This window comes from Xenia sp. Carnegie-2017, unplaced genomic scaffold (assembly GCF_021976095.1).
Source record: "Xenia sp. Carnegie-2017 unplaced genomic scaffold, XeniaSp_v1 HiC_scaffold_2, whole genome shotgun sequence".
Lineage (NCBI taxonomy): Eukaryota > Metazoa > Cnidaria > Anthozoa > Malacalcyonacea > Xeniidae > Xenia > Xenia sp. Carnegie-2017.
The window spans coordinates 6,683,829-6,698,755 of NW_025813482.1; the positions used below are offsets into that span (position 1 = coordinate 6,683,829).

Here is a 14,927-nt window from a genome sequence, read left to right on the forward strand (position 1 = left end):
GGCAAAACTCATGTAGCTGTAGATTAATATAAAACAAGTCGCTCGTTTAATTCTTTTTAATAAATACGTAACTTATATATATTCATAATTACACTTCAACTATATAAATGTTGTTCATTGTTAAAAACATAGGCCGAGGAGGTTGACAAAAACCAGAACTGAAACAATTGAGAAAACACTTTTTCCATCACTGTATAAAAGGGGCGGAGAAAATATCAAAATCTATAATTTACGAATGATAGACAACGAACGATGTAAGTGAAAAAATTTCATCTGGTGACGTAAAAATACCACTGTCCCGGTTTATAACCTAGATAACATGATATTTTCTGAATTTGAATAATGTGCACACAGATACAATAACACAATAGATTGGATTGCCTCTTCTGGTTTTCGTGTTTCGTCCGGTTTTTCGGCTTTTACATTTATGACAATACTACCCCCCTCCCCGGCCTAAATGATTACATGAAGTATAGATTTCTCTTTTAGAAAACGTTATGCATAATTTTTGATAAAAAATGGCAAGTAAAACCATTCTAACATTCCTTATGAAATAAAATAGGGGAGTCTAACATATAATTTTTAATAGAGTTTTTTATGATTTAAACTTTATGTTGGTCTCTCATATTTTTTGAAAAACCCGCTATCCGCGCAGCTAATCTCTGGCCACGATTTACTCAAGCTTCTCAAATTTGACTTTGCTGCTACAAAATTTGCTCAGTCAAAAAGCAGTTTAACCTTCAATACAAGCAAATATTCAACGAAATTTAAAAATAGAGTGAATGACAAGGCCTTGACTAAAGCAGCGCTCAAACGCTTGAATTTTTGCATGACAATTAAAGTGTCAAACATTGTTAATGTTAACTTCCCTCAACTGTCAGGCAAAAACAATTATTGCTTTAGTAGATCAAATTGATTCAAATACGTCAAGGATTGCAAATACAATGATACATATATCATTTTGGCTTCGTTAAACGGACATCGATAAACTGAATGTATAAATTAAGCATATAAAATATGCACGCCCGACTAAATTGCAAAATGCTTAGTTAAAAAACTAAGAAAACTCTTAAGGGCTATCAGCTCACTCCCAAAAGCCTACGACAATAGTAGCATGTTGATCATACTCACCACTGTGAACTTGGCTGTTACGTAAGTAACATCCGGTAACAGATTTATACTTTTGTTTGCAGTTTCCCAAAAAGAAAAGGTAACGAGATGGAAAATATAATCCAAGGTGGATAAACAATGATAAGTTCCATCATTAACCTTACCATAACATCACCATTAATGTATACAGGAATGCTCCGTTGATGGAGGAACAACTTTGGATGGTAAAGGATTGATGAAATGAAACGGTGACTGCTGACTGAACTTTATCGTTCCTTTAGATTTATCCGGACCTGATGGACACTTGGACCATTTTGCTTTTTCTCTGAAGAATGTGTGAGAAAGAAAAAAATATGTGTAAACTTTGAAATACGACTACATGTTTGCAATTGAAGGCAGTGAAGGTTAAAGCAAAGGTCAAACGAAACAGCAAAAATAAATTTTCAAAACAAAATGACGCACATGTATGACAAACACTAATTTGCAACAGTCAATTACTCTTCTGTTTTTGATAAGCACTTCTTTTTTCCATCATAAAGGTTTATATTTCTTTACGAAACTATGTTAAACACTTACAGACAAATGTTAATACTTACGCAAAATCATCAAAATGTAAAGTGACTTTTTCTGCACCATCAGGAGGTTCTCGAGCAAACAAGTACGAGTTATTGGGTTTTGGCGAAGATGCGTACTTGAAGCCAGTTGGAGCATCTGGTGAACAGCTTTCTCTACCCCCACCAGTATGTAATGGTGTTCTAGTATCTCTAACAGTGGTAGTTGGAGATTTTGTTTGACATGCATGATCAACCATGACAGTATGGTTATCATGTTGATGAAACATTTCACCACGAGTCTGTGTAACTGCATCAATGCTACAAGATAATCCTCTAGGTAATGGTGCTCGATGACCATCTGGTTGTTCAGGCTATGCATGAAAAAAGCAAGGGCATGACATGTTTAACACGACAAAAGTATGCTAAACCTCAACTAACTAAAAATGATCAAATAATACTTACAGGAGACTTAAAAACAGAGTCTTCACCATCTGTAATAACTAAGCCTTCAACCTCAGAATTAAGTCCTTCCATGCTAGATCTTCCATGATAGTGGGTTTTTGCCATCACAGGTATTGGAATTGAAGAGGAGTACGCAATGGCAGTATGATCAGCAGCTATAGGTGACTGCCTACCATAAAGTTGACTACTTTGTTTAGATCTTTGAAGATTTTGCCGAAATTTCTAATGGTTGAAAAAATGGGAAGTTTTAATGCCAATTCCCTGTCATTGCAGAAGCAGAATAATTATAACCTTATTGACATCAGGGCTTCCCCAAGATGCAGATCTTTGGTGTCTTGTTTGCTCAACCATAGTAATTGAATTATGTTCATCTGAACTTGTCTATATTAACATTGTAATAAATAGTATCATAAATTAGATATTAAGCAAAATAACAAAATGGTAAAATTACAAGCATTAAGTCTTTAATCATTAAATTGAGCATAACGTACAACTAACATAGCTACAACTAACTTACAAATAACTCACAACTAATGTACAACTAACGCACAACTAATGTACAACTAATGTACAACTAACGCACAACTAACGCACAACTAATGTACAACTAACGCACAACTAATGTACAACTAATGTACAACTAACACACAGCTAATGTACAACTAACGCACAACTAACTCACAACAAACGCACAACTAATGTTTACAATTTCTTTCATCCACTTTTGAACAAGATTTCAATAAAGGATTCAGGAATTAACATGACTGTGACATGTTGTGGTATGTATTTGCACAGCAAAGCCTTTTGTTAAGTTAAGTGATAGGAGTGAGGAAATAGGGTTAAAAATCCAATATAGTAAATGAATGAACATGGCTTCGTGACTAAAAACAGAACACATTTCTGTGTTTCGGGTTCATGAATTCTAAATTGAGAAATGTCCACAAATGAAGAAAGGGCATGGGAAACTACAGATATTATAGATTTCAACTAAAATATTTTTAAAATAGAGATTTTGTGGTGGTGACAAATCTGAAAATAGTTCTAAATATTGCGGGTACCTACAAATAGTGAATGGTAAAAGTAATATAATAAGTTGATAGTTCTTAAAAGAACTGTTTTAAGTAAAGAGAACTAACCCTTAGATAGACTAGAACTATGGGCTTAGTACTTTTTGTTCTTTTAAGAACTATCAACTTATTATATTACCTTTACCATTCACTATGGTATTTGCAATTTTAGAACTAAAATATTTTTGGTGAAGAATATTATAGCTTATAATACTTATTCAAAAATAACTCAGAAAGTAAATTTAGTTGCCATTACAAACATAACAACACCAGTATAAACAATAGTTCATTCTTTACAAGTATGGTCTCATATGTTGCAAACTACTAAAATGCTTTTCAAAGTCATATTTCTCTCATAAGAGAGTAAAAAATAAAGGGTAAATGCACTTTTGCCACTCCAGATTGGGCCAACCTATTTCTGACAGACTTTTAACATATGTCCAATAAAAAATGGAGTTCTCTGTTTATAAAATATTATATTTTACGAGCTTTCGGCTGTCAGTCTACAGCCTTTGAAGGCTGTAGTATTTGCTCAAAAAGTTCATAAAAATATAATAATTTAAAAGCAAAGAATGCCTTTTTTCTTTTCAACAAGAGTAATCCTGTTTACACATCTAATATTATTTAACATATTCATGTATGTAATAATTTTTAAAAATAGTGAAACTACATCAACATGAAAGTGTGCAAGCCAAAGGCTAGTTCCCATGTAATAAAGGCAGGAAATGATTAATGTGACTGTGGTGATATCATCTTCATCTATCTCCATAAAAATGTGTTGTAGTACCAGTAGCATAGCAAGTCCAAAGACTTATGTCTGCCATGTTAAATTCAAACATCAACATTATCCATTTCTATAAAATTTCTACTGTTTCTACAGTCAGTGGACATAACATGAGAACCTGTTGCCTAACAACATTGAGGCAACTTAATGCAAACTAAAGACATTAGGGTTTTCCAAAAATTCAGGTCATTTCTAAGAACAAATCTGAATGTCACAGACAAGTAAAAAATGTTAAATGCACAAAAAACCAAGTCAGTCTTTAAAGTCATATATAACTGTTTCTTTTCAAACACGTGTACATATTTCGTTTTCGCATCATTTTATGAAACCAAACCCACAACTGCAGGTACAATATCAAAATTTACATCGCATTACCTGAGTTTCTTTGCTAACCATAGGTGCAGGAAATCCCCCAGATATTTCACTACGCGGCCACTGAGAGCTCATATACAATGCATCTAGTGATGAAGTTCTACCAAAGCTTTGCCCAGACGACTTTGGCCTTTCAACTTCATAGAAAAATTTGGGATGACAATTACAGTAACAGAAAAAGACGTCGCCAGATAACAATAGGAAAGCTTTGAAGACAGGTCGCATGTTTATGCAACATGGGAAACTACTCAACATCCACAAAAAATAAGGAAAGTAAAGTAAGCCCTGGACGAAAAGATTTAAATATACTGATTTACCTCTATAGGATAACAAGTTAGGCGAAGTAGGACTTCTACGATTCTCTGGAGAAGTTCGAATTTCGGGGGAGCTTCGTCGCGTCGTCCTGAAGGGTCCTTCGTTTATATGAACTGGAGATGAAGCTGGACTTGACCTTCTGAGATATGCTCCTTTAGGAGGGCTAGAACTTCTTTTAGTACTTAAGGAAAATGGCATAGTAGCCCTCATTGGTTGGGGCTTTGTGGAACTTGAAGGAGAAGCATTTCGTCTTGATCGCTGGCTACTTTGAGAGGCCATATTGTAACAGATTTTACACAAGTTCCCAAGTCTGTCGTGCGCACAGCTGCGTACTTATAGGTTAAAAAAATTCGGAACAGTTTGTTTTCGCCAGAAATAAATATATGACACAAATCACGAAACAAAACACCAACACATAACACAAGCATGGCTACTAAAAACTAATAATAAATGTAGTATACGGACGGTCCTATACGCTCACCGTGACGTAACGGGTTATTTGATTGGCTGGTACTCGATAACCCTGTTTACATTTGTAAGGAGATTTTTTATTTTTATCATTTTAACTTTATATTTGCATTACCATTAAAGAATGCAGTACAAGACCAGAAGTCAGAGTATGTAAATTGGTGCTCACTATGTCATTAATGTTTTGCACATTCGTACCTTAAAATAATAAGGAACGCTACATTTATTTGTTATGCTATCACGAAATCAGCAAAAGTGCATTTTCAAAAGCGCGACAGGGCGACGCCGACCTGCGTGCTTTGAAAATAATCAGTCCCTAGAATGATGTCTTTATCACACACTTATGGGGCATATTTAACATGTGACTTAAAAATTGAGAAAGACCTAAAAAATTTACTCTACATTAAGGCAGAAATATTCCCACAAATAATCATAACCTAACTAAATGGTTTTAAATGGAAGCATATCCGATTGTTCAGTAGATTCTCCTTAACTTCTAGTCATAGCACCTCTGCTTGTATCACTGACAAAAAATTACTCAGGCACGCTTTCGCAGGAAACAATTTCATTGATGAGTTTGCCAAGGCCAAAGCGTCATGTTGCTAAAGATGAACTTGAGATAGACGCCACAATTTAAAAAGTTGTTAAAATTTATAGCAATTAACTCAATTTATCTCATACATCAGCGTTTTCAAAGTTCAAAAAAAGGACTCATTTTCACGAGTATTTTCATTTTCACGACAGTGTCAGAGGTATTGTACTGGTCTTGTTTCGCACACTCGTCTTGTCGTAGTCAGCAGGAGTCCGGCTAATGCTATGCAAATTTTTTGTGTTTACTTACTGCAAAAATGAATGATATTAAAAAAATGACGATAATGTGCTAAAATTTATACATCAGAATTAAAACTCACGGGCTAGCTGGGCCAAAGTTTGGAAATTCGGATATTAATGGTCGTGTTTGGGGTACACTTGAAGTGATACAATAATGACATCACAGCTGTGTTGAGCAATTAAGATAAAAGGCGTACAACAGAGCTTTACGTAACACGTTCTACCCTCGTAGAAAGTAGACATCAGAAATTAAAATATTGTATTTTAGCGCTGGAACCTATTTGAAAGAAAAACATTCTGTTCTGTGAAATACGATCCGTTTTGTTCGTCATCCAATTTATACAGGAAAAACCTCTAAACAATGACTTACATGTCAATTGTTTATTGTCAATCGTTAATTATAATAAAAACTGTTCAGTATTAACTGTGTTTGCACAGGCTTCTCCGAGGACACCTTTGGGAGAACTCGAGAGCAGATCAGCGCAAGCCCGAGACCAAAGATTGAGGGTTGCACCAGCTCGAGAGTTCTCACAAACTTCTGAGGTTTTCATAAGCCAGTGGAAACACGAAAAACTTTTATTACTAAAATAACAAATTGAATTATTGTATTTACTAGTATTTAATTATTAGTGACTACAATAATTATTTGAATACTTCAAAAACTAAATGAACTAATACTCTTCACATGTGAAGTGTGATAACTATTGACAAATGACAAGTTAAGTTGTAATTAAAGAAAATAACTTACACAACCAGAAAAATATAATAATATTTCTTTAAATTACAATTTAAAACTGTGATAAAATACAATACTGAAATTGTTCGGTGTTTGAATTCAAGTGACTGATCCAGCTACGCTATATATGTAAGCGTCAGCTGGTCTGACTATATCTGTGGACTCATCAAGAAAGGTTTTGGACTTTTGGCAGGTATAGAGAGATGGAGGAAGGACATCTATTGTCAAAAATAGCATTTTCTCGTACAAACTGAACAAAGAATCAAACGAGAATTTTTTTGCCTGCTTTTGCTCTTCGTGAGAAACACTTCAGGTACTTTTGCCGTTTATTGGGTTTTGTTTTATTATTTCTACGTTATTTTCACAATCGAAACTTTTTAGAAAATGTTTCCACCCTTTAGAGTGGTTGTTTCTAACATCATTAAGCGGAAAACTAGTCTTGGTTTTCTTTAAAATATTTTGTCTTGAGTGTTTTCACGTGTGAGAAAAATCATTTTTTTTGTAACACTAGATAAACAAGATAATACAGTGGCAGAGCTATTACGGTTAGCACTATTTTCCACCCAGCAAACCGCCCTTTACTTTACACAATCGGAAATAAATTAAAGATGGCGGCTAATGGGAAAGAACCAAAAGCTAAAAGGAAACCATGCATGCACTGGTGCTAGGTCGTTTTGAGATGGCGAGTAATTTTATCTTTTTATAATACAGTTTTTAATATCAACATATGAAAATATTTACAGATAAATGTTGCAGTATAAATTTTCATGCAACCACCTTAAGTTATAAACTTATAATCCAGGCTGGAAAATATGTCGTTTTTCGACGATTGTGTAAAATATTATATAAAATATTATATTGTGTAAAATATTATATTGTGTAAAATATTATATTTCAAAGTAAAGGGTGGTTTGCTGGGTGGAAAATAGTGCTAACCAGCTATTACTCGTGTGCAACAAAACCAGTAAAACTACAAATTTCACCAATACAATAAATTTATATAACAAGAACTGTCGAACAGAGGGACTGACAGTCTACAGCCAGCTTCCAAAATACTTTGGTAGCAATCAATGGTCGCAATATTAAATTTTTAAAATTCGCCCCAAGACTCCTGCCTGCACCCAACATTATCAACAGCTTGCAAAAACTAACTTAATTTATCATTGAGAATGGATAATTCTGTCTTGAAATCATACTGATATAAATCAAGATTAAGGTACTTGTGGTGATTTGCGGACATATGAATTGTTTTAAAAGGATATGAAAGTGTCATTGGAATATCATTAACATTTGATAATGACAGTTGTGCAGGTCTTAAAAGTCCAGCATCTTGATTATTACAACTTAAGTCTTCACTTCTGTTGGATGGAACTAAAACATGTTTAAGATAATTACAATGAAGTACGAGTATTAACACTAGAACACAAATAATGATTGTGAACCATAACATCATGCATATTATATTTAAAGCATCAGTGATAACACAGTAGCCAGGAATCAATCCAGGGTGATTATTTAAGAGGGATGTTCTAGTTTGGATTAGATTATAGTGGGTGTAGCACTGCCAGTCAGACATTTTTGATAAATTCTGTTACTCTAGTCCTATGGTACCATGACTGGGATAAATCTTTTGGGAGTGTGCTCCACTTAACATAAATCACCAATTCATTGCTTAATTGCTTGGTATATTAATATTTCATGGTGAAAACTGCCATTTCTTGGTGCACACATGACAAAAAATAGCTGAATTCTACAAAACAACACTCACATTTTGCCAATTTCATACTCAATCTTACATACCTAAAATCATTGGTGAAGACAAGGGTGCAAGGAGACTCAGCCCCCAATGAGCAGAGGTAGTGCCCTCACAGAAAGGCAAAATCATGGTAGAAATCAGAACAGTGGGGGGGGGGATATGAACCTAGATGAATGATTACCTATGTTAATACCAATCTGTTTACATAATCTTCTTCTTCTAATTTTCTAAGTTTAACAGCAGAAATAAATGTCTACAGTAATGGGGTTACTAAGCTTACTTTGACACTTTCATTCGAGTATTTACTTGTGTATTAATATGCTTTGTTGTGTCAATGAAAATATTTTCACAAAATAAAGTGTTATAATTGCTTATGAACCAAAAAAGGCTACAAAGTTCTATGTTTAAGTCAGTCGATTTCTGACATAATGGAAAAGTTATAATGAATTTAGCATTACAATACCAAGTGTTATAGATGTCATTACGATTCTGATAAAAGTATTACTATTTGAGATACTAAATTTACTTCAGTAATGCTCTAATTGCTTCGAAAGTCATCCTTATTAAAGTGAAATTTTCTTACTAACAAAGTTAGAAATCAAATCCAAGCATATTGGCTGATGGCAGTAGCTACGTTTAAGTAAACATTAAAAATCATGTTTTTTCTGTAACAAATAACTTTCAGAAATATGCAAAACCACACCACAGAAACACTGGAATTGGCTATTGAGGGACTTTAGATTTTAAAATTTTCCAGGGAGAGCATGTTAATTTATTATTCAACTGAGGTTGAATAAAATATGATGTATTCAATCAAGGAAACTACATAATAAGTATTGTCCAAAACCATGCAGCATGGAGAAGAACAACATAGAATAGGAAGATATAATAATTACATGCAATCCCTAAGGGTTTACCAAATCACATGACTAATACTGTGATGCAATATCCTATACTTAGTTTAATACAAACATGAAGTATCGTCATTCCTAAGGGAGGATGCCCCCCTGAGCCCCCTAGAAAGGCTCATGCCTTTAGCATTCAAAAGTATCAAAGTTCCCCCCCCCCCAAGTTCATGTCTAGCAATGCCACTGACTAAAATAATAAGTATTCTAGTATATTGGCAATTCATACCTTCTTTTTGAAAATTTTCAACTCTTTCTTTGGATATTTTTTCACTCTTAAGAAAAAGTATGTACAGAAAAAATATACGGTGAACATGAAGTAAACACATTTTGAAAAACCATCAATTTAAGATGAAATGAAAAGTGAACTGCCTAATATAAATATCCATTTAAAATAAAAAATCTTACTAACAACCATTGCTAAGGCAACTATGATCTACAAAAATGTATGATAGGTACTTAAAACATATTTACCTAATCCCAAAAAAAGAACTATTCTTTTGCTTAAATAATAGTAAACATTAAAAAATTCTTTGTGGAAAAATTTTTCATTTGTATGTAGGGGAAATTTCCAAACTGCCAAGAATTTTTCATTCATTCCATCAAACACAACAAAACATCTTATTCTTCACTTTCATAACAAATCAACTGTGTAAAATCACCCAGACCTTGCAGTTATAGTTTCCAAAGAATTAAATAGCAACAATAAGCCATACAGTGAAAACTGTATGCTGTTGCAAAATTCATTTAAAAATTTATAGTGCCATGTTCAAATGTTTCAATAAAAATTTAAAAAACATTTTTGATTATACAGCCAGCAGAGTTTCATGGCAAATTAGTGTTTATGAAAGAAGAATGAAGAAACTAGGAAAGCCAGAGCATACTACCTGACTTTGAGTAATAAAATACATTATAAGGAAAATACATACCACAGTAGATCTTTCACTCCGACAACCAACGTACTCTGTTTCATCATTAACCCAAACAAAGCCATTTTCATCAACTACATCCGTTTCATTCTCTAAATCAACTTTACAGTTCTTAGGAGCCTTGTTTCCAAAAATATTGAAAAAAGAATTCATTGCTAACAACTGGTACACAAGATAAAGACTATTTGACTTGCTGACATTAATTGCTACGCATTTTTGAATGATTTTCAAAGAGCTGTCGCAGTTTCACTTTGACTATCTTCGTAACCAGACCCCAAATATTCCATATACGTGCAGAATCATTGAAATGTCTAGAATTCCCTTGACCCCCCTGCCACCACGCCACTGAGTAGGCGAAAAGTGCCATTTGCAAATTTTATTGGGTGTTTTCAATCATTTATCATCTGTTATAAGCGACACAATACCGAATGGATAATGCACAGTAATTTTTGAAACATACAATTGATAGGATGAGCAACAAACTGCAAAATCTTGTATATTTTGTCACTTAACATAGACAAAGTAATTGTATCACCTTTTATTTTTAAATTCTCATATAACTAAGTCAATTTATAGAAGAACATTCAACTAGAAGCAACAATGTATGTATGTATAGTATGCTAATATTAAATTGGGAATAATTGACGAGTAGTATTCCAAAGTGCATTGTACAAAATGTGCACGCTAAAGACAAGCGGTAGCAAAGCAATTGCTTTATTTAAATTATTCATCTTTAAATGTATATGTTGCAGTTGACATGAAAGCTAGAACTCTTAACCAATTAAATCATGCTAACTGGAGCTTAAGGATGTTTTCTGTATTTTGTTCAGTTTGTTGCCAACCAGCACAAGATCAACACATCCATTAACACCAACAATTATATGGTGTTATATATGTATCTCTCAGTCTCCCAGTGTTTGTGTGTAACTATATTATTTCATTTTATCTGGATTCATGTTACTCAGCTGTTTTAAGCAAGGAATCACTTTTATACACAAACAAACTTGAATGATACATGAGTAAAATCTTTGTTCATGGATAAATCGAACGAAATTTTCTTCTGTAAATGAACAGAGTCAACGGAGTGATGATCGAATAAGTTTAACATGTCAAAGCAAAACTTCTCTGGTAGTTCATTAGTTGATTTGTCTTAGTAAAATTTATAATTCGTCCAAAAATCTTGTGGACGTTGTGGTCCAGTATCTATGAAGCCGAAATATTTAAAGTTGTATAATTATAATATTTGCGTGTCAGTCTATTCCAAGGTCATTTTGTGGTTATCAAATTGATACATACTCTTCCATAATGGTCTCTACTCTCAGTTCAGTACATTTCTTGGCCATCACATTACACAAACGTACATATTTTAATACGAAAATCATTTGAGATGCTAAAACAGCATCATAAAGCATTTCTTAGCTCTGGGACTGTAAAGTCAGTATTGAGAGTTTTTACTGTCTACTTGTAATAACACATTAAATGTACTCTTGCCTACCATGCGGTCAATAATATAATACAATTTTTATTGGTTTATATCTTTCTGATTTAACTCTCTCATTTACGGTTTCTCGCGTAACACGAGCAAACCATCCATGGCTTCATGACTGACAGGATTATTTGGTTCCCTTAATTAACATGAGACGCTCTAGTACTTAACTATCTCGGAGTATCGGGAGGCTTGAACCGAAAACGGATTCAACTTAAATCATGATATAATGCTGTTTTCAGCTGGAAACTTTTTGACCAAGATATTTGCAATAGGATAGTAAACTATTCAGTACAATCCTTGAAAAGCTGCAGAGTAGAACTACATGAATCAAAATTATTCTTTATTGAAATTACAACTTTTAAAATTTGCTTCTCGGTCATAACACTGTGTATTGCTGCAATGAAATAAAACATTTAAACAGTGTCAAGATGTTTCAAATTGATTTTGGTTATCGATTTTATTTTACTTCTAGCTCTCCAATGCACTCCCGGCTCTTCTCCCTCTTTTTGTTTGTCTTTAACTTCATTGCAACTAAAGCATTCTATGTGAATCCTGGATGACTGAAGAATATACCAAGTGTGGATTGTTATCTGATGAGGCAATGCTAAATTAAACTTTTCATGCACAAAATCATAAGCTTGTCTACAATAAAAATTTGTAAAAGGAAACAAATCTTGGCTCAGAGCAGTTCTTATCTTGGTTTTTGTGTATTAACCTCTTTAGAACAGTGGCATAGCCAGCCTACATATTCGTTTATACTAGGTAAATTTTTCACCATTAGCATTATTCATTTCTTTAGAAATGTCTTTTTTACCAAAAGTAAACACCAAAATATTTACATGACATGAACAATTTGGAGGCAGCCTAAGCCACACAACATACTTCATTTATCACAGTGTTTTCAACACAAATATCGTTCAATTTCAACACAACTCTATTCTTAAATAATCCATCATATTTTCAGAAAAATATAAACAAATCCTAATTAATTATAGGTGACTGTGTGTTCTCTTGATTGCAAGACGTGTATAGCTTGAAAAAAATTGGTTGCTTAAAAATTATTGGGAAAACACTGTTTAAAATACAAATAGGTAGTAAAAAATATTAACAAAATTCATGCCAAATGCCAACACAATACAAGTATTGACAAACAACAATTAAACCCGTCTCTTTGAATGACCAACAATATCATGTTGCTCACCCGTGTCATGAAATAATTTCTTTTCTTGTAATACTTCGGCATTCGTATACTACACAAGTTTGCCGCACATTTCATCGATGAAATTTTAAAAAGTTTTTGTTAGGAAAAAAAAGCTTTGAAATTTTCTGTCATCGTATATAGATATAATATATAGATGAATTTTGTTTTGATGAAAATCCGGGTGGGCGAGAGCCCGAGCTCTTCCGCTAACATTTTCATCCCAACATGTTTTTAAATGCAGATCGTCCAGGTTGGTATAGTCCTGAGAAGGACTGTTTTTGTTGTTGTTGACTGACGTTTCGACAACCTTAGCGGTAGTCATCTTCAGAGTCAAAATCATCCATGTTATCAAAATCAGCCATGTTTTTGATAACCGGCCGCGCGTCAATAAAATATAATAATTTGGATGATGATTTCCCGTCCAGGTAATTACTATACAGGTCAGTGGATTTGATCAATGGATTCAATGGGATTCAATCATTGAGTTCTATAATAACTGGAGCGGCTATCTCAAGCGCGGCCTTAGATATCTGGTGACGCCAAAAAAATGGCGGATTTCGTCCGTTGCCGCTGAGATTTACCGAAATTGACCGCTTTTCCGAAAATTTCACAATTTCCCACTCCCTCCTGAGGAAAGAGTGAAGAAAATGTATGTGTGTATTTGGGATTCGGCAAGCAATTTTTTGATGAAAATCACGATAAAAACCTACAATTCGTAACAGCGAGTCAACATAGCTTTCCAGTTATCGGCTCCTACGAGGATGTATTTATAACTATCGATGAAAGAGCTATATGTCGGCTACACATCTATGAATGCAGATATGCGTCGTTTTCTTACCAGCGTCAAACTTGTTTGATCGATTAAACTCTTTAGTCTATACAAAAAAGTATATCATAGTTCATCTCCACAGTGGTTCACGAGAGAGAAGTTAGCTTATTTTTATCATTGCTATTTTGCTTCTTTTACTTGTTTCTTTAAAAAGTAAATATTAAATCTCTGGATATTTACGTATTTTCTGTAATTGAGTTTCATATTAAATTTCAAAAGACTCAAGTCTGCATAGGTTTGGTAAATGAAAACAAACAATATTGTATAGAAATTACTTTAAGTAACCTTTTGTGATGTTCTGAAGTGCAACTGCATCAAATACTTGTAAAGTTGTAGCACATTTTGATTTTGTTGTATTGATATATAAATTGGGCAAAATGCAAATAATCATCAAAACACTTATGCTTCCAATGGTGTTTATAATTCATTTTAGTTTTAATACTTCTACCCTTATTTTTCACTTTGTTTTGTTTTTCCTATATTTTCAATATAAGTGCACAATTTGAATGATTAAAACAGTTTTCACTTCAATAATAAATTTCATAAGCAGTTGGTAGTGCATTTTGTTCTCTGAGTATCCACATCTGGTGTTTTGTTCATACAAGAATGATGAAGTGCAAGTAGATATGTCATAGCAAGGCAATAAAACCAAATGAATTAAATACCTATAGTGTACTTTTATGCTAGAAGCTTAACAGCTTTCTAGAAATTATAAAGTTATTGGATTATATTACCTCTATATCATCAATCTCATGAAAAGAAATAAGAAGCAAAATATTTGTAGAAAAGCTTTGAAAAGTGAAAAACATTTATTTAAAAAAGCAGCAATGATGCATATGATAAATCCCCATTCTGTACTCTAATAGGTAAATAAGCTCAAACTGTTTCTTAAAGAAATATAAGAAATATATAAGAAATATACAGTACAGTAAATTTAAAGGTTTCATCACTGAATCTTTAATGCTTCAGTATAGTGCATTAGATATTAGTAACATTTAAACAACACTCAACTAAAATATTTTGATAAAGATATGCCATGATTTAAACATTATGTTTTATAAAACCCAATGGCTTATTCAGTTTAATGCTTCACATCTGCATCAAGTCATCATCAATCTC

At 33.2% G+C, this 14,927-nt stretch overlaps 2 protein-coding genes across 4 annotated transcripts; both read right to left on the bottom strand.

Annotated features, from left to right (window-relative positions):
• Nucleotides 1-41: 41 nt before the first annotated feature.
• Nucleotides 42-5,089, bottom strand: LOC124440618 (protein FAM117B-like). Its single transcript, XM_046991022.1, has 6 exons — nucleotides 4,667-5,089; nucleotides 4,353-4,486; nucleotides 2,418-2,507; nucleotides 2,127-2,348; nucleotides 1,707-2,035; nucleotides 42-1,435 (listed from the first exon to the last, which is right to left on the bottom strand). The coding sequence occupies exons 1-6, from the start codon at nucleotides 4,941-4,943 to the stop codon at nucleotides 1,288-1,290; spliced, it is 1,200 nt and encodes a 399-aa protein (XP_046846978.1). The 5' UTR covers nucleotides 4,944-5,089; the 3' UTR covers nucleotides 42-1,287.
• Nucleotides 5,090-6,329: 1,240 nt separating this feature from the next.
• LOC124440644 lies at nucleotides 6,330-10,574 on the bottom strand. Of its 3 annotated transcripts, none has more exons than XM_046991051.1 (4): nucleotides 10,290-10,574; nucleotides 9,590-9,635; nucleotides 7,962-8,070; nucleotides 6,330-6,682 (listed from the first exon to the last, which is right to left on the bottom strand). In XM_046991051.1, the coding sequence occupies exons 1-4, from the start codon at nucleotides 10,440-10,442 to the stop codon at nucleotides 6,619-6,621; spliced, it is 372 nt and encodes a 123-aa protein (XP_046847007.1). In that variant the 5' UTR covers nucleotides 10,443-10,574; the 3' UTR covers nucleotides 6,330-6,618. The 3 variants fall into 3 exon arrangements, with proteins under 3 accessions (XP_046847007.1, XP_046847008.1, XP_046847006.1); XM_046991052.1 differs by having other exon boundaries at nucleotides 6,330-6,856; XM_046991050.1 differs by lacking the exon at nucleotides 6,330-6,682 and having other exon boundaries at nucleotides 7,677-8,070.
• Between the last annotated feature and the right edge of the window lie 4,353 nt (nucleotides 10,575-14,927).

What these genes read in the sequence shown, in the direction of transcription:
- LOC124440618 (XM_046991022.1), bottom strand. Translation starts at nt 4,943, where the DNA reads ATGGCCTCTCAAAGTAGCCAGCGATCAAGACGAAATGCTTCTCCTTCA. An exon ending in TGGTTAGCAAAGAAACTCAG is followed by an intron (nt 2,508 to 4,352) that starts GTAATGCGATGT and finishes ATGTTAATATAG; the next exon opens with ACAAGTTCAGATGAACATAA. An exon ending in GAAGCCCTGATGTCAATAAG is followed by an intron (nt 2,349 to 2,417) that starts GTTATAATTATT and finishes TTCAACCATTAG; the next exon opens with AAATTTCGGCAAAATCTTCA.
- LOC124440644 (XM_046991050.1), bottom strand. Translation starts at nt 10,442, where the DNA reads ATGAATTCTTTTTTCAATATTTTTGGAAACAAGGCTCCTAAGAACTGT. An exon ending in GGAGTGAAAGATCTACTGTG is followed by an intron (nt 9,636 to 10,289) that starts GTATGTATTTTC and finishes CTTTTTCTTAAG; the next exon opens with AGTGAAAAAATATCCAAAGA. An exon ending in TGAAAATTTTCAAAAAGAAG is followed by an intron (nt 8,071 to 9,589) that starts GTATGAATTGCC and finishes AACATGTTTTAG; the next exon opens with TTCCATCCAACAGAAGTGAA.